Genomic DNA, 13,312 nt, shown 5'->3' with positions numbered 1-13,312 from the left:
TTGGAAAAATTTCGAAAAAATTGAAAAATTTTTTTTTGTTGTTTATTATTAATATTGTTCTTCCGACGTCTGATTTCTTTTTAAAAAATGTGTTTCTAAAGTGCATAAACTTTTGGGATTGACTGTATAGCCAATACATCCTTAACTGTCATAAATGTAAACGACGTATACTATCAAGATTAATGATTAAACAAGTCAACAGTGACTAGCCGTACTCGAATACGTAGCCACGTGTTACGTGTGATATCGCATGCTTAACAGATTATCATCAGCCACATACATATAAGAACAGATCTACCCCTCCTTTAATCAACGAGTAACGAAAGTACCTACATAGATAGAAAACGTGATAATTGTTTTTATTATTCAGTTATTATCAGATTATTTACAATTGAAGTTTTTTACTTTTTTTCAGGTATTATTGCGTTCAGTTTTATCCTGCTCCCTTCTTTCTAGCACGAGTTTTGCGGATAATCTCTGAACACATTGTAGCATTGCTCCACGTATTTGTATATTTAAATCTATTTATATATTGTATATTATAAATCCGTACTATAAGCGCGTATCCCCACCTCCGTCCCGTATCATCTCGTATTCACTTCGACGTCATTTCGCGGTCCTGTTCAATTCGTCAATTATTATGCTTATCGTACGCGTCTTACTGTGACGAGAACGCGGCTTCCGTTTATTATCTGTCCTCTCGTTCGCTTCGCGGCTGCATAGAAAAAACCACGTACGGGACAAAATATGCAGTTCGATTACTCGCTGCAGATCGTCATGATCTCCTGGTTCTTCTAAAACCTGTGTTTTTTTTTTATATATATTTTTTTTCTAAATAACGTGTCACGTTTTACGTTCCAAGTGTGTGTATGTGTTTGCATGCGTGAGATACGTTTATTAAGCTTATGTTCTGTTTTTATGACTGACAATTGTACCCCACAGGCGGGCCGCCGTTGGTAAGAGGCCGGCCTTCTTCAATTACTTATACGCGTTAAGAAAGCATGTTAGATGATAGACTGATGCGTGACGTTGCTTGCCTGCGATTATCAACCTGCACGTTTTCTCTCTGTTACAAATAATTATAGCAAGCGGTCGAGGAGAAGTACAAGTTGTGCGACGAAACGTCCTCGAGATTGTTGCAATGGATCTCCGAGGTCGAAGACAAACTGGCCAACCAGGAGAACGTGAAGGAAGACGTCGACGATCTGCGGAATCAAATAAACGCGATGAAAGTAAGCGTTCGCCGCGTCGACTCGAATCATTCACGATCGGTACTGATTTGTGATAATTGCAGGAGATCAAAGAGGATCTGGAAGCCCATTCGCGTCCAGTCTCCTCCTGCCTCGATCAGATCCGTCAGGTAGTTCTGACCGGAAGCAATGTATTATCCAGCGAGGAAGTCTCCACTTTAGAAAGGAACGGTCGATCGTTGAAGACAAGATTTGACAGAGCCTCGGATCGCACCGAGAGAATGGTGAAGAGATTGATCGCTGCCAGGGACGAATTGGTTAAATTTAAGTACGTGTCATCGATCAAATACCTTGACAAACTGTTTGCAGCTGCTAAATATCGATTTTTTTTCGCAGGAACGAATTGTCTACGTTCTCTCACTGGTTGGACAACGCGAGGAGGGTCCTCGAAGAGAAGGAGCACTCGCTGTCCGATTTGAACAGATTGACCAGCAGCACAGACTCCACGCGAGACTTTATCAGCGATGTGATAGCACATCAAGCCGACCTGAGATTTATCACGATGGCAGCACAGAAATTCGTGGACGAGAGCAAAGAATTCCTGCACGTTCTCAACGAGTTCCGCACTAGTCTGCCGCAAAGATTGCCTCATAAGGAACCTATAGCTAGTCAGGATTCCCCTGTTCGCGGCGAGGTTTCGATCGTCACTGCCCAATACAAAGATCTATTGTCCCGCGCTAACGCGTTATCCGACAAGCTTTCTGGCGTCGGTGGAAGGCAGAGGGATTACCGTGAATCGCTGGAGAAAGCTAGGAACTGGTTGAAGGAAGTAGAACCAAAGATCCATAGAGCGATTTCAGAAACGATCGCTGCCGAGCCTAAACAAGTGGAGGATCAGTTGAGCAAGGCGAAGGCATTGAACAACGAGATGCTGGCGAATGAGCGACTGGTTGAGAACGTGAAAGTGACCGTCGAAGCTCTCCTGAGGTCCCTCGATGGACAGTTGACACCAAAGGAAGTAGACGAGCTCGAGGAACCAGCTAAAGCTCTCGAAGATAAGTACAGACAACTGACCAACGCTATCGCTGAGAAGTGCCAAGAGCTGGACGCAGCTTTGGTTCGAAGCCAGGGCGTGCAAGATGCCTTGGACAGTCTGGTGCTCTGGTTGAATAATATCGAAAGCCAATTCAAGTGAGTATTATCGCTTGGATATTTTTTAATCAATTCGGAATAAGTATTATACGAATAATTCGTTTGTTAATAGGAATATTCAGCGGCCAGCTAGTCTGCTGAAGGAACGTCTCGAGGAACAACAAAGGGACCAGCGTTTACTCCAAGCGGACTTGGACAGCCATCGTTTGAGCGTAGAAGCCGTATCTACCAGTGCGCAGGATTTGTTAACTAATTCTAGTAATGCGAGAATCGCGAAACGCATAGAAGCCAAGCTGAAGGATGTCCAGGGCAGATTTGAGAAATTATTGGATAGGTCGTTGCGCCGAGGTGAATTCCTCGATGAGATCGCCCAAGCTCTCAGCGATTTCCTTGTCGAAGCCACTAAATTCGATAGCTGGTACGCTCACATGATCGAAGCGTTAGAATCCAGAGACCTGAGTAAACTCGACGTTGCCGAATACGAGACCAAAATGACGAATTTGATGGACAAACGCGAGGATCAACGAGCCAACTTCGAGGACTTGATTCGCAATGGAAAGAATTTGATCTCGAAGAAGGACGTCACCGACGTGGCGCCCATCAGAGATAAAATCAAAGCCCTCGAGTCACAATGGAAGGAAGTGAATAACTTGATCGATGAGAAACAACGACTCAGCAAATCGAGGGCGGAACAGTTGTCCGCGTACGAGAAATTGCGCGATCAAGTCATCGATTGGTTGGCGCGTACAGAAAATAAAGTGCAAGCCCTCGAACCCGTGGCCGTGGATTTGGACAAATTGAAGAGACAGGCAGACGAACTGAAACCGATTCAGAAAGAGTATCGCGATTATGGTAACACCGTCGACAGAGTGAACGATCTTGGAATCGCTTATGACGGTCTGCTGAAGGAACGCACCGAGAGTCCGACTCGTCGTCGCGGCAGTACCAGCCCTACTAAGAGGCCAGGTATATGTCGTTTCCCCATATTATTAAATAAGAAAATAAATAGATCCTGTACTTCTTCCCACGAACAAATAAAACTCCGTAGCTTAAGCATCATTACTTTACTAACAGTCATCGAACGACTGGACATTGTCATTGCTCCATTTCTAACACTCGACGATTCGTTTCTCGCTCAACTCACACGTTTTTTTTTCTCAATTTTTTTTTGTAGTACGACGAATGTCACAAGACGGTCGCTCACCATCTCCCGCTAAATTGTATGCTGCTCAAAGTCCGGTCTCTCCAGGTGGTAGCAGCGGCTTCAGTAGCCGGCGCTCCAGCCAGGATGGTTTCCATCTGGAGGACTTGTCCCCGGTTCAGCAACAGCTTTCAGAGATCAACAACAGGTATGGACTGTTGGGCGTGCGTTTGACCGATCGTCAAACAGAATTGGACAACGTGAGGGACGAGCTGAGGCGGCACATGGATAATCTGAAGACCCTCTCTCAGTTCTTGGAAAAGGTAGCTTAACGATTTCAAGGATATTATCATTTATAAAAGAATCAAGTATTAAAAAGAAAAATTATATTTTGTTAGATTCAGCGGCAGATACCGAAAGAGACAATGCCGAGCACGAAAGAAGAGGCCGATAAGACAGTCAAACAGATCAAGGTTGTGATCGAAGAGATGTACGAGAAACAATCGTTGCTCGACACTACTCGAACTCAAGTTCGCGATTTGGTCAGACGCAAGAAGGGCGCACACGGTGTGGACAGACTGAACGACGAAATGGAGAACGTGACCAGCCGATGGAGATCGTTCAGCGAACGCTGTAAAGACAGAATCAAGTTCTTAGACGATGTGAAGGACTTCTACGATACTTCTGAAGGTTTAGCTTCGTGGCTAGGATCGAAGGAAAGAATGTTGGGTGCATTGGGACCGATCTCAGCCGATCCCAGGATGGTTGCTAGCCAAGTACAGCAGGTCCAAGTATTGAGGGAAGAATTCCGTACTCAACAACCGCAACTGGATCACTTGATTCAAGTCGGGGAGAATATCTTGGCGGTGGTGGGAACCGATTCCGCTGACGGCCAAAGAACGAACGCTAAGTTACGATCTATTCTGGACAAATGGTCAGATCAATTAGCTCGTCTGGATGAAAGAGCACAGAGTTTGGGAGACGCGGTCGATACCAGCCGCGAATTTGACGCAAGCTTAAACCGCTTGCGCGATGCTCTCCAAGCTATTTCCGACAATCTCGACGAATTGACCCTCGAAAAGGATCCTGAAGATCAGCTTCGTAAGATAGAGAATCTTGAGAGACAGTTGGAAGGCCAACGACCACTTCTGGCCGACGCTGAGGCATCTGGAGAACAATTGTGCGAAGTACTAAGCGACCAAGCCTCAAAATCAGAAATTCACGGAAAATTGGCTGCCGTTGGAAAACTGTATACCAATCTGCAGAAGAAATTGGACCATAAGAAGGCTGAGATCGAGGGTAACTTGCGCGATGGCCGTCAGTTCGAAGCTTCCTGTACGAAGACCCTGGGATGGCTCGCTGACGAACTCGGAAACATGTCTGAGAAGCTGCTAGTGTCAGCTGACAGGGATATCCTTCAACAACAATTGGATCATCATGAACCTATGTACAGGAACGTGATGAGCAAAGAACACGAGGTCATCATGCTCTTAAACAAAGGGCGAGACATGTTAGCACGATCTCAGAAGATTGAGAACCGATCTCTTCAACGCGACTTGGACAAGATGCAGTCGCAGTGGGATCGTCTGAAGAAGGACATGCTCGACAGACACACCAAACTGCAGACGTGCGCGGAACATTGTAAGAAGTATTACAAAGCTCAAGACGCGTTCCTCCCGTGGCTACGACAAGCTGAAGACCGGCTGGAGTGTTTGAAACCGGCTTCCTTCAAGCGCAAGGACATCGAGAAGCAATTAAAAGAATTATCTTCGTTCCGAAACGAAGTATGGAAACACTCCGGTGAATTTGAGAATAACAAGACTCTCGGTGAAACCTTCCTGGGAGCCTGCGACATCGACAAGCAGAATGTGAAGAACGAGCTCGGTGCAATGAAGACCAGATGGGATAAATTAAACAATGGTATGTTCGGATAAAAATTATCTTTTTATTTGTTTATTCATGTTGTGATTTAATTATCGTTACAGATCTGATAGCAAGAACGCAGTCGTTGGAGGATACCGCAAGGCACTTGATGGACTTCAATGAAAATCTGCGAGAACTACGACACAGCTTGCAGCGTTGCGAGGACAAGCTTGCATCTCACGACGCTCTCGGTGGAGCAGCTAAAGATCCGAAACTTCTCGATAGAATAAAGGTAAATTAATCGCTGAACGCCAAAAGACAACAATTTTACATGTTCGTTTCGTTACAGAGTTTACGAGAAGAAACTGCGAACTTGAAGAAACCTCTGCAATGCGTGAAACAGCAAGCCAACGATCTGGTGAACACGGCCGGCGAGCAAGGGGTGGACGCGACGCACTTGCAAGACGAAGTGGACAATCTCAGCGATCGTATCAACGACGTCCAGGCTGCACTCGACGACAGGTGCAATGATTTGCAGAGTGCAGCCACTGCCGTCGCGCAGTTCAACGATCAAGTCAAGGCGATCAGTCAACAGATCTCCAATCTTGAGAGAGAATTAGATTCGATGAGAGCTGCCGGTAGAGAGATCAAGATTGTGCGAATTCAGATAGAGGAAACCAGCAAAGTTATTACCAAGGTGACTCGCCTGTACGAGGAATATACCGGTTTGGAGGCTCTCGGAGAACGGCTCGTCGACTATGGTTTTGCGGCGGACGCTGTCGCAACCAGGGAACAGGTCGCGGGTCTCAAACGACAGATCGGGAAGCTTGATGATCGCTCACGAGATCGTCACGAAGAACTCACCGCAACCTTGGACAAGTTACAAGAATTTTACCAGCTGCACGCCAACGTGATGGCCGACATCGACGAAGCCCACGATCAGGTGAGGAAGTTCAAGCCAGTGGGATCCGAAGTTGAGTCCATAAAAGCGCAACAGGAAGACTTCCGACTTCTCAAGTTGAACAAGATAGAACCACTAGCTCGCGCCGTTGAGGATTGCAACGCCGTTGGCCAGTCGCTGATTCAGACTGCCGGACGCGACGTCAATACTGGAAATATCGAGAAGGATGTCGATAAGATGAACGAGAGATGGAACGATCTGAAGGAGAGGATGAACGAAAGAGATCGGAAGTTGGACGTGGGACTTCTTCAGTCAGGAAAATTCCAGGAGGCTCTAGAGGGTCTCCAGAAATGGTTGACAGATACAGAAGAAATGGTGTCCAACCAGAAACCGCCCTCGTCAGACTACAAGGTAGTCAAGGCGCAGCTACAGGAACAAAAGTTCTTGAAGAAAATGCTGATGGACCGACAGAACTCGATGTCCTCTTTGTACAACATGGGCCAGGAAGTGGCGGCTGGCGCAGATCCCAAAGAACGGAAGATCATCGAGAAACAATTGAAAGAACTGGTTGGAAGATTCGACAATCTAACCGAGAGCGCTGCTGAAAGAATGGAGGCGCTCGAACAAGCGATGGGTGTCGCGAAACAATTCCAAGACAAGCTGATACCGCTTGCGATCTGGCTAGACAAGACTGAGAAACGCGTCAGGGACATGGAACTTGTTCCAACTGACGAAGAGAAGATCCAACAACGTGTTACGGAACACGACGCTCTTCACGAAGACATTCTCTCGAGGAATCCAGATTTTGGTGAACTCACGGAGATCGCTAGCCAGCTGATGGCTCTGGTAGGCGAGGACGAAGCCGCTACCTTAGCTGACAAGCTCCAAGACGCGGCCGATAGATACGCCGCTCTAGTAGAACGATCGGAAGCCCTCGGAAGCTTGCTTCAACGATCGCGGCAAGGTTTACGTCACCTGGTCCTCAGTTACCAAGAGCTGCAGGCATGGATGGAGGGCATGGAGATCAGGCTATCCAAATACAGAATCCTCGCCGTGCACACGGAGAAGCTCCTTCAACAAATGGAAGATCTTGCCGATTTAACTGAAGAGGTCTCGACCAGACAAACAGAAGTAGACAGCACTACTGATGCTGGATTAGAATTGATGAAACACATCTCGAGCGACGAGGCTCTCCAGTTGAAAGACAAACTCGATTCCCTGCAACGGCGCTTCAACGATTTAGTCAGTCGTGGATCAGATTTACTGAAACACGCGCAGGAGTCCTTACCGTTGGTTCAACAGTTCCACGACAACCATAATCGCCTGATGGATTGGATGCAGGCCGCGGAATCGGCTCTGCAATCTGCGGAACCTCGCGAGGACGAGATCGTTCGATTGGAGATGGAGATTTCTGAGTACAGGCCCGTCCTGGATAAGATCAACGCGGTTGGTCCGCAGCTGTCTCAACTGTCACCAGGTGAAGGAGCTGCGACTATCGAAGGGCTGGTCACCAGAGACAACAGACGTTTCGATGCCATCGCGGAACAGATCCAACGAAAGGCTGAGAGGATCCAGCTGAGCAAGCAACGTTCTCTAGAAGTGATCGGTGACATCGACGATCTACTCGAATGGTTCCGCGAAGTGGATAATCAGTTGAGAGAAGCGGAACCACCAAGCAGTGAACCGGAGATCATCAGAGTACAGCTGAAGGAACACAAGGCATTGAACGATGACATATCCAGCCAGAAGGGACGCGTCAGGGATGTGATATCCACTGCAAAGAAAGTGATTCGCGAGAACGGCCAACATGAAGACACGTCGACGATTCGAGAGAAGATGGAGGACCTCAGAGAAACGATGGAGATCGTCTCTGGTCTCTCAGCGGACAGGCTTGGAGCACTCGAACAGGCTCTACCTCTGGCTGAACATCTGCGTGATACTCACGTCGGTTTGGTCAGCTGGTTAGAAGAAGCCGAACAGCAAGTCGCGATGCTTCCGATGCCCGCATTGAGACCGGATTTGATAGCCGTCCAACAGGATAAGAACGAAATGCTCATGCAGAGCATTAACGAACACAAACCTCTAGTGGAGAAACTGAACAAGACCGGTGAAGCTTTGCTGAAGCTGTGTAACGAAGAAGAGGGCATTAAAATTCAAGATATCCTCGAAGCGGACACTGCCCGATATGCAGCGCTCAGAGCAGAATTACGTAAACGACAGCAGACCCTCGAACAAGCGCTCCAAGAATCCTCTCAGTTCTCTGACAAATTGGAAGGCATGTTGCGAGCTCTTACGTCGACGGCTGACCAAGTTCACGGTGCCGAACCCATCAGCGCGCATCCTGGTCGACTGAGAGATCAGATGGAAGAGAATTCTGCTCTGATCGACGACCTGGCTCAACGATCCGAAGCCTTCGCGGCCGTAAGAAGAGCAGCCGACGACGTGATCAGCAAAGCCGGCAACAGGGCAGACCCAGCTGTAAAAGATATCAAACGAAAGCTGGAGAAATTGAATAAATTATGGAGCGAGGTACAGAAGGCGACCACCGACCGAGGTCTCACTCTCGACGACGCTTTGCAAATCGCAGAGAAGTTCTGGTCCGAGCTGAACGGCGTGATGTCGACCCTGCGAGAGTTGCAAGATGCTCTCGCGGGTCAGGCACCTCCCGCGGCTCAGCCTGCTGCCATTCAACAACAGCAAGTCGCTCTTCAAGAGATTCGAAATGAGATCGATCAAACGAAGCCCGACGTGGAACAGGTCAGGGCTTCCGGTCACGAGTTGATGGGTCTCTGCGGTGAGCCGGACAAACCGGAAGTCAGGAAACACATCGAGGATCTGGACCAAGCCTGGGACAACGTGACCGCTCTCTACGCCAGGCGAGAGGAGAACCTGATCGACGCTATGGAGAAGGCGATGGAGTTCCACGAGACTCTGCAAAATCTCTTGGAGTTCTTGCAAGAGGCCGAGGAGAAGTTCGCCCGCATGGGACCGCTCGGAAGCGACATCGACGAAGTTAAGAAACAGATCAAACAGTTGGCTAATTTCAAGGCTGAAGTAGATCCTCACATGGTCAAGGTCGAAGCTCTTAACAGGTAACCATGATTCTTTCTGTCTTCCTCCGTCTCTCTGATTGATCATCCCGGTACGACTTTTTTTCGAATTCACGTTTGTGATCTTTCACGGAATTTCTCGAGTTCCCCGTACGCGTTTTTCCACCGATCTGTGCCTACTAAATGATTGCGCATCGACCGCGCGATGCACCATTTGTTAACGCAACGACAGTCGACTAAAGTGTAAAACAGAGATATTCTAATCCCAACTTTTGTTTTTCCGCGCCGGTTCCTGAACGCATAGGAGTCTGACAAGGCAAGTCGATCTCTCTCTGTGTTGTAGCAGTAGTTAGAGCATGGCTTAAACCCCTTTGTCTTACATATTGTATCTTGGATCGTCGAGCACGATATTTGATCCAGGTGGTACCCGAATGGCCCCTTTAATCACGTAATTTCCGTAACTGTGCCGTAATATCCCAGTTGAGGTCGAATAATCGAAGTCCTTAACTTAGTTCCGTTGGCTGCAGTTCGAACAGCTCTTTCTTTCGGCAGGCGAACAGTTGTTTGGTCAGTTGCATGTCTGCCTTGGCTGTAGCCTGGCTCCTGACGTGCCCGTTTTACTGAATTGTCCAAAAAACTCATTCCAATTTACAAGCCCGTTTATATTTCATTGCGCAGCATTTTTACTCAGAATAAATTTTGCGACTTTTTTGGACAATTTAATACACGCAACACGTGTGGTTTTCCTATCCCGTAGAATTCGTTCAACCCTGTGTTCATCATGACTAAACATTAAACGCGAACCAAACGGGTGTACGCTTTCTGACATTGATGCGTACACTTCCAATCCAGCATCGTAAGCAGAAATCCTGCAACTTGCCTCGCGTAATATTTCAGACAAGCCGCTGAACTAACCGAACGAACATCGTCGGAACAAGCAGCTGCTATAAAAGAACCGCTTGGCGCGGTGAACAAACGATGGGACGGATTGCTTCGAGGGCTCGTAGAAAGGCAAAGACTCCTGGAGAACGCGTTGCTGCGTCTAGGACAATTCCAGCACGCGTTGGACGAGCTGTTGGTATGGATCGAGAAGACGGACGACACCCTGGACAATCTGAAGGCCGTCGCCGGAGATCCTCAAGTGATCGAAGTGGAATTAGCTAAATTGAAAGTATTAGTGAATGATATTCAAGCGCATCAAACGAGCGTGGATACTCTGAACGACGCCGGGAGACAATTGATCGAGGACGGAAAGGGAACGGCCGAAGCGTCGACGACTGCAGAGAAACTAGGAACTCTGAACCGTCGTTGGCGCGACTTGTTGCAACGCGCGGCTGACCGTCAACGAGAACTGGAAGACGCGTTGAAAGAAGCTCAATCGTTCACAGCGGAGATTCAAGATCTCTTGTCTTGGCTCGGCGACGTGGACAACACCATTGTCGCTTCGAAACCGGTCGGAGGATTACCAGAAACGGCGTCAGAACAACTAGAGCGGTTCATGGAAGTTTATAATGAACTGGAACAGAATCGTCCGAAAGTGGAAACGGTGCTTCACCAAGGACAGGAGTACTTGAAGCGTGCCGATACCCACAGCGCCGGCGGATTGAATCACAATTTGAGGACCTTGAAACAACGATGGGACAACGTGACCGCTCGCGCGAACGACAAGAAGATCAAACTCGAAATCGCTCTGAAGGAGGCCACTGAGTTCCACGATGCACTCCAGGCATTCGTCGATTGGTTAACCAACGCAGAAAAGATTCTAACTAATTTGAAACCCGTATCGAGGGTGATGGAAACTATTCTGGGCCAAATAGAAGAACACAAGGCGTTCCAGAAGGACGTTGGAGTTCATCGTGAGACTATGCTGAACCTCGATAAGAAGGGCACGCACTTGAAGTACTTCTCGCAGAAGCAGGACGTGATTCTCATCAAGAATTTGTTGATAAGCGTGCAGCACAGGTGGGAGCGAGTGGTTTCGAAGTCTGCCGAGAGAACGCGAGCCTTGGATCACGGATACAAAGAAGCCAGAGAGTTCCACGACGCCTGGTCTACCCTGATGAACTGGCTGGATGAGACAGAAAAGATTCTCGATGAATATGCCGCCGATAGCAGTCTCGGAAACGATCCTGAGAGAATCAAGGCGAGGTTGAATAAACACCGCGAACTGCAGAAAGCTCTCAGTGCCAAGCAAGGCACCTATGACACCACCATGAAGAATGGGAAGACTTTGAAAGATAAAGCACCCAAGAGCGACGAATTCGCGTTGAAAGAGCTGTTACACGAGTTGAAGAACAAATGGACCATAGTTTGCGGGAAATGTGTGGATAGACAGAGGAAGCTGGAAGAAGCTTTGCTGTTCTCGGGACAGTTCAAGGACGCTATTCAGGCATTGTTGGAATGGCTCAGCAAGTCTGAAAAACAATTGGCGAGCACCGGACCGCTTCACGGCGATCTTGACACCGTCATGAATTTGGTGGACCAACACAAGACCTTTGAAAAGGACCTCGAATCCAGAGCGTCTCAGATGGAGTCCGTGATCAAGACAGGTCGCGAGCTTCTCGGCAAGGCGACACCGGACGATGCTTCAGCCATTGGATCGCAGCTCGCTCAGCTGAACGATCTATGGAACACTGTGACTCGATTATCGTCCCATAAGACTGCGCGGCTCGAAGAGGCCCTCAGGGAAGCCGAACGTCTCCACAAGGCGGTACACGTGCTCCTCGAGTGGCTGAGTGACGCTGAAATGAAATTGAGGTTCGCTGGACAGTTACCAGAAGACGAACAAGAAAGCAGGAATCAGTTGATGGAGCACGAGAAGTTCCTGCGCGAATTGCGTACGAAGGAAATTGAGAAAGATCGCACTTTGGATTTGGCTCATGAGATCCTCGCAAAATCTCATCCGGATGGAGCTTTAGTCATTAAGCACTGGATCACGATCATTCAATCGAGATGGGAGGAGGTTGCCACGTGGGCTCATCAGAGGAACGAGAGACTGGAGAAACATATGCGAGGACTTCAGGTAAATATCTCTGAATTCATTATATCTTTATATGCATAAATTAATTTAATCACGTGTTCGATGTTTGTAATTTCTCAGGACCTCGACAATCTTCTCGAAGAGCTGTTGTCTTGGCTAGAAGGTCTAGAGAACACTTTGAACGCTCTGGAGGCTGAACCTTTGCCGGACGACAAAGCCACGCTGGAGATGCTCATCGCGGACCATAGAGAATTTATGGAGAACACCAGTCGCAGGCAATCCGACGTGGACCGCGTATGCAGAGCGAGACAGATCAAAGCCGTGAAAGACACAAAGAAGATATTGAAGGCTAAGTCACCTGCGCCAACGTAAGTTCACATTCTTTTAACATTCTTTTCTCTGGTCCCGGTTTTTTTATAGTCCAACCGTGAAGATCGTCGGGGATCGCGCTCGTCATTCGAGGTAGATGAAGCCAGTCGCTTGATTTCGAATAACTGAAACGCGATCTTTAATTTCCCGTTCGTTTTCGTTTGCGTGCGCTTCGGAAGTTCACACTTGCCCGTGCATGTGTTGCGTTTGACCACCACAGAAGAGGTGTACGAGTAGACTTATAATTGTATGGATTTTATATTTCGATCTCCACAATTTTGCAATAAATAATTAAACAATATAATATAAATTGCCAATATTCGAAGCGAGGAAGCATCCTCTTTAAACTGCCATTTGGTTCATTTCGATCAGACTTTTGGTTCCGGAGATATCGTCGTGTAAGCATACTTTTTTCAGTGGTGCTATTGTTGTCCTTTTCACACGAGCCTATCCTAATATCTATCGATCGGTCTAGACACGCAGCTGACACGCGTAACTAGGTCACTGTGTCAAACGTTGCCCTTAAACATTTGTATGCTCATATCTTCGGAACGAATCGTGATATCGGATATGAACCAAAAGGGATGTTTTCTCTCTACTCGTATACCCAGTCTGTGGAACTACGTTGCCCAGTTGGATATATTTTTTTTTTTATATATTTTGTAC

At 47.7% G+C, this 13,312-nt stretch overlaps 1 protein-coding gene across 28 annotated transcripts in view; it reads left to right on the top strand.

The window, feature by feature from the left end:
* The window catches only part of shot (dystonin-like protein short stop), a 73,340-nt gene that overhangs the window by 45,550 nt on the left and 14,478 nt on the right, over positions 1 to 13,312 (top strand). For 26 of the 28 annotated variants that reach the window (XR_003389011.1, XM_026812466.1, XM_026812462.1 and 23 more), the window contains 11 exons: positions 1,086 to 1,232; positions 1,295 to 1,518; positions 1,587 to 2,381; positions 2,455 to 3,308; positions 3,517 to 3,806; positions 3,882 to 5,403; positions 5,469 to 5,638; positions 5,696 to 9,339; positions 9,602 to 9,613; positions 10,195 to 12,319; positions 12,398 to 12,645. Coding sequence is in view for 27 of the 28 variants with exons in the window: in XM_026812466.1 (XP_026668267.1) it covers positions 1,086 to 1,232; positions 1,295 to 1,518; positions 1,587 to 2,381; positions 2,455 to 3,308; positions 3,517 to 3,806; positions 3,882 to 5,403; positions 5,469 to 5,638; positions 5,696 to 9,339; positions 9,602 to 9,613; positions 10,195 to 12,319; positions 12,398 to 12,645 (10,031 nt within the window). In the remaining variant the exon portion in view is untranslated. The remainder of the gene's footprint in view (positions 1 to 1,085; positions 1,233 to 1,294; positions 1,519 to 1,586; positions 2,382 to 2,454; positions 3,309 to 3,516; positions 3,807 to 3,881; positions 5,404 to 5,468; positions 5,639 to 5,695; positions 9,340 to 9,601; positions 9,614 to 10,194; positions 12,320 to 12,397; positions 12,646 to 13,312) is intronic. The other 2 variants (XM_026812456.1, XM_026812452.1) reach the window with 2 other exon arrangements.

Source organism: Ceratina calcarata, unplaced genomic scaffold, assembly GCF_001652005.2.
Source record: "Ceratina calcarata isolate Rehan_Ccalc_2016 unplaced genomic scaffold, ASM165200v1 scaffold283.2, whole genome shotgun sequence".
Taxonomy (NCBI): Eukaryota; Metazoa; Arthropoda; class Insecta; order Hymenoptera; family Apidae; genus Ceratina; species Ceratina calcarata.
The sequence above is the reverse complement of the archived record's forward strand: the minus strand, read 5'-3'. Positions and strand labels throughout refer to the sequence as shown.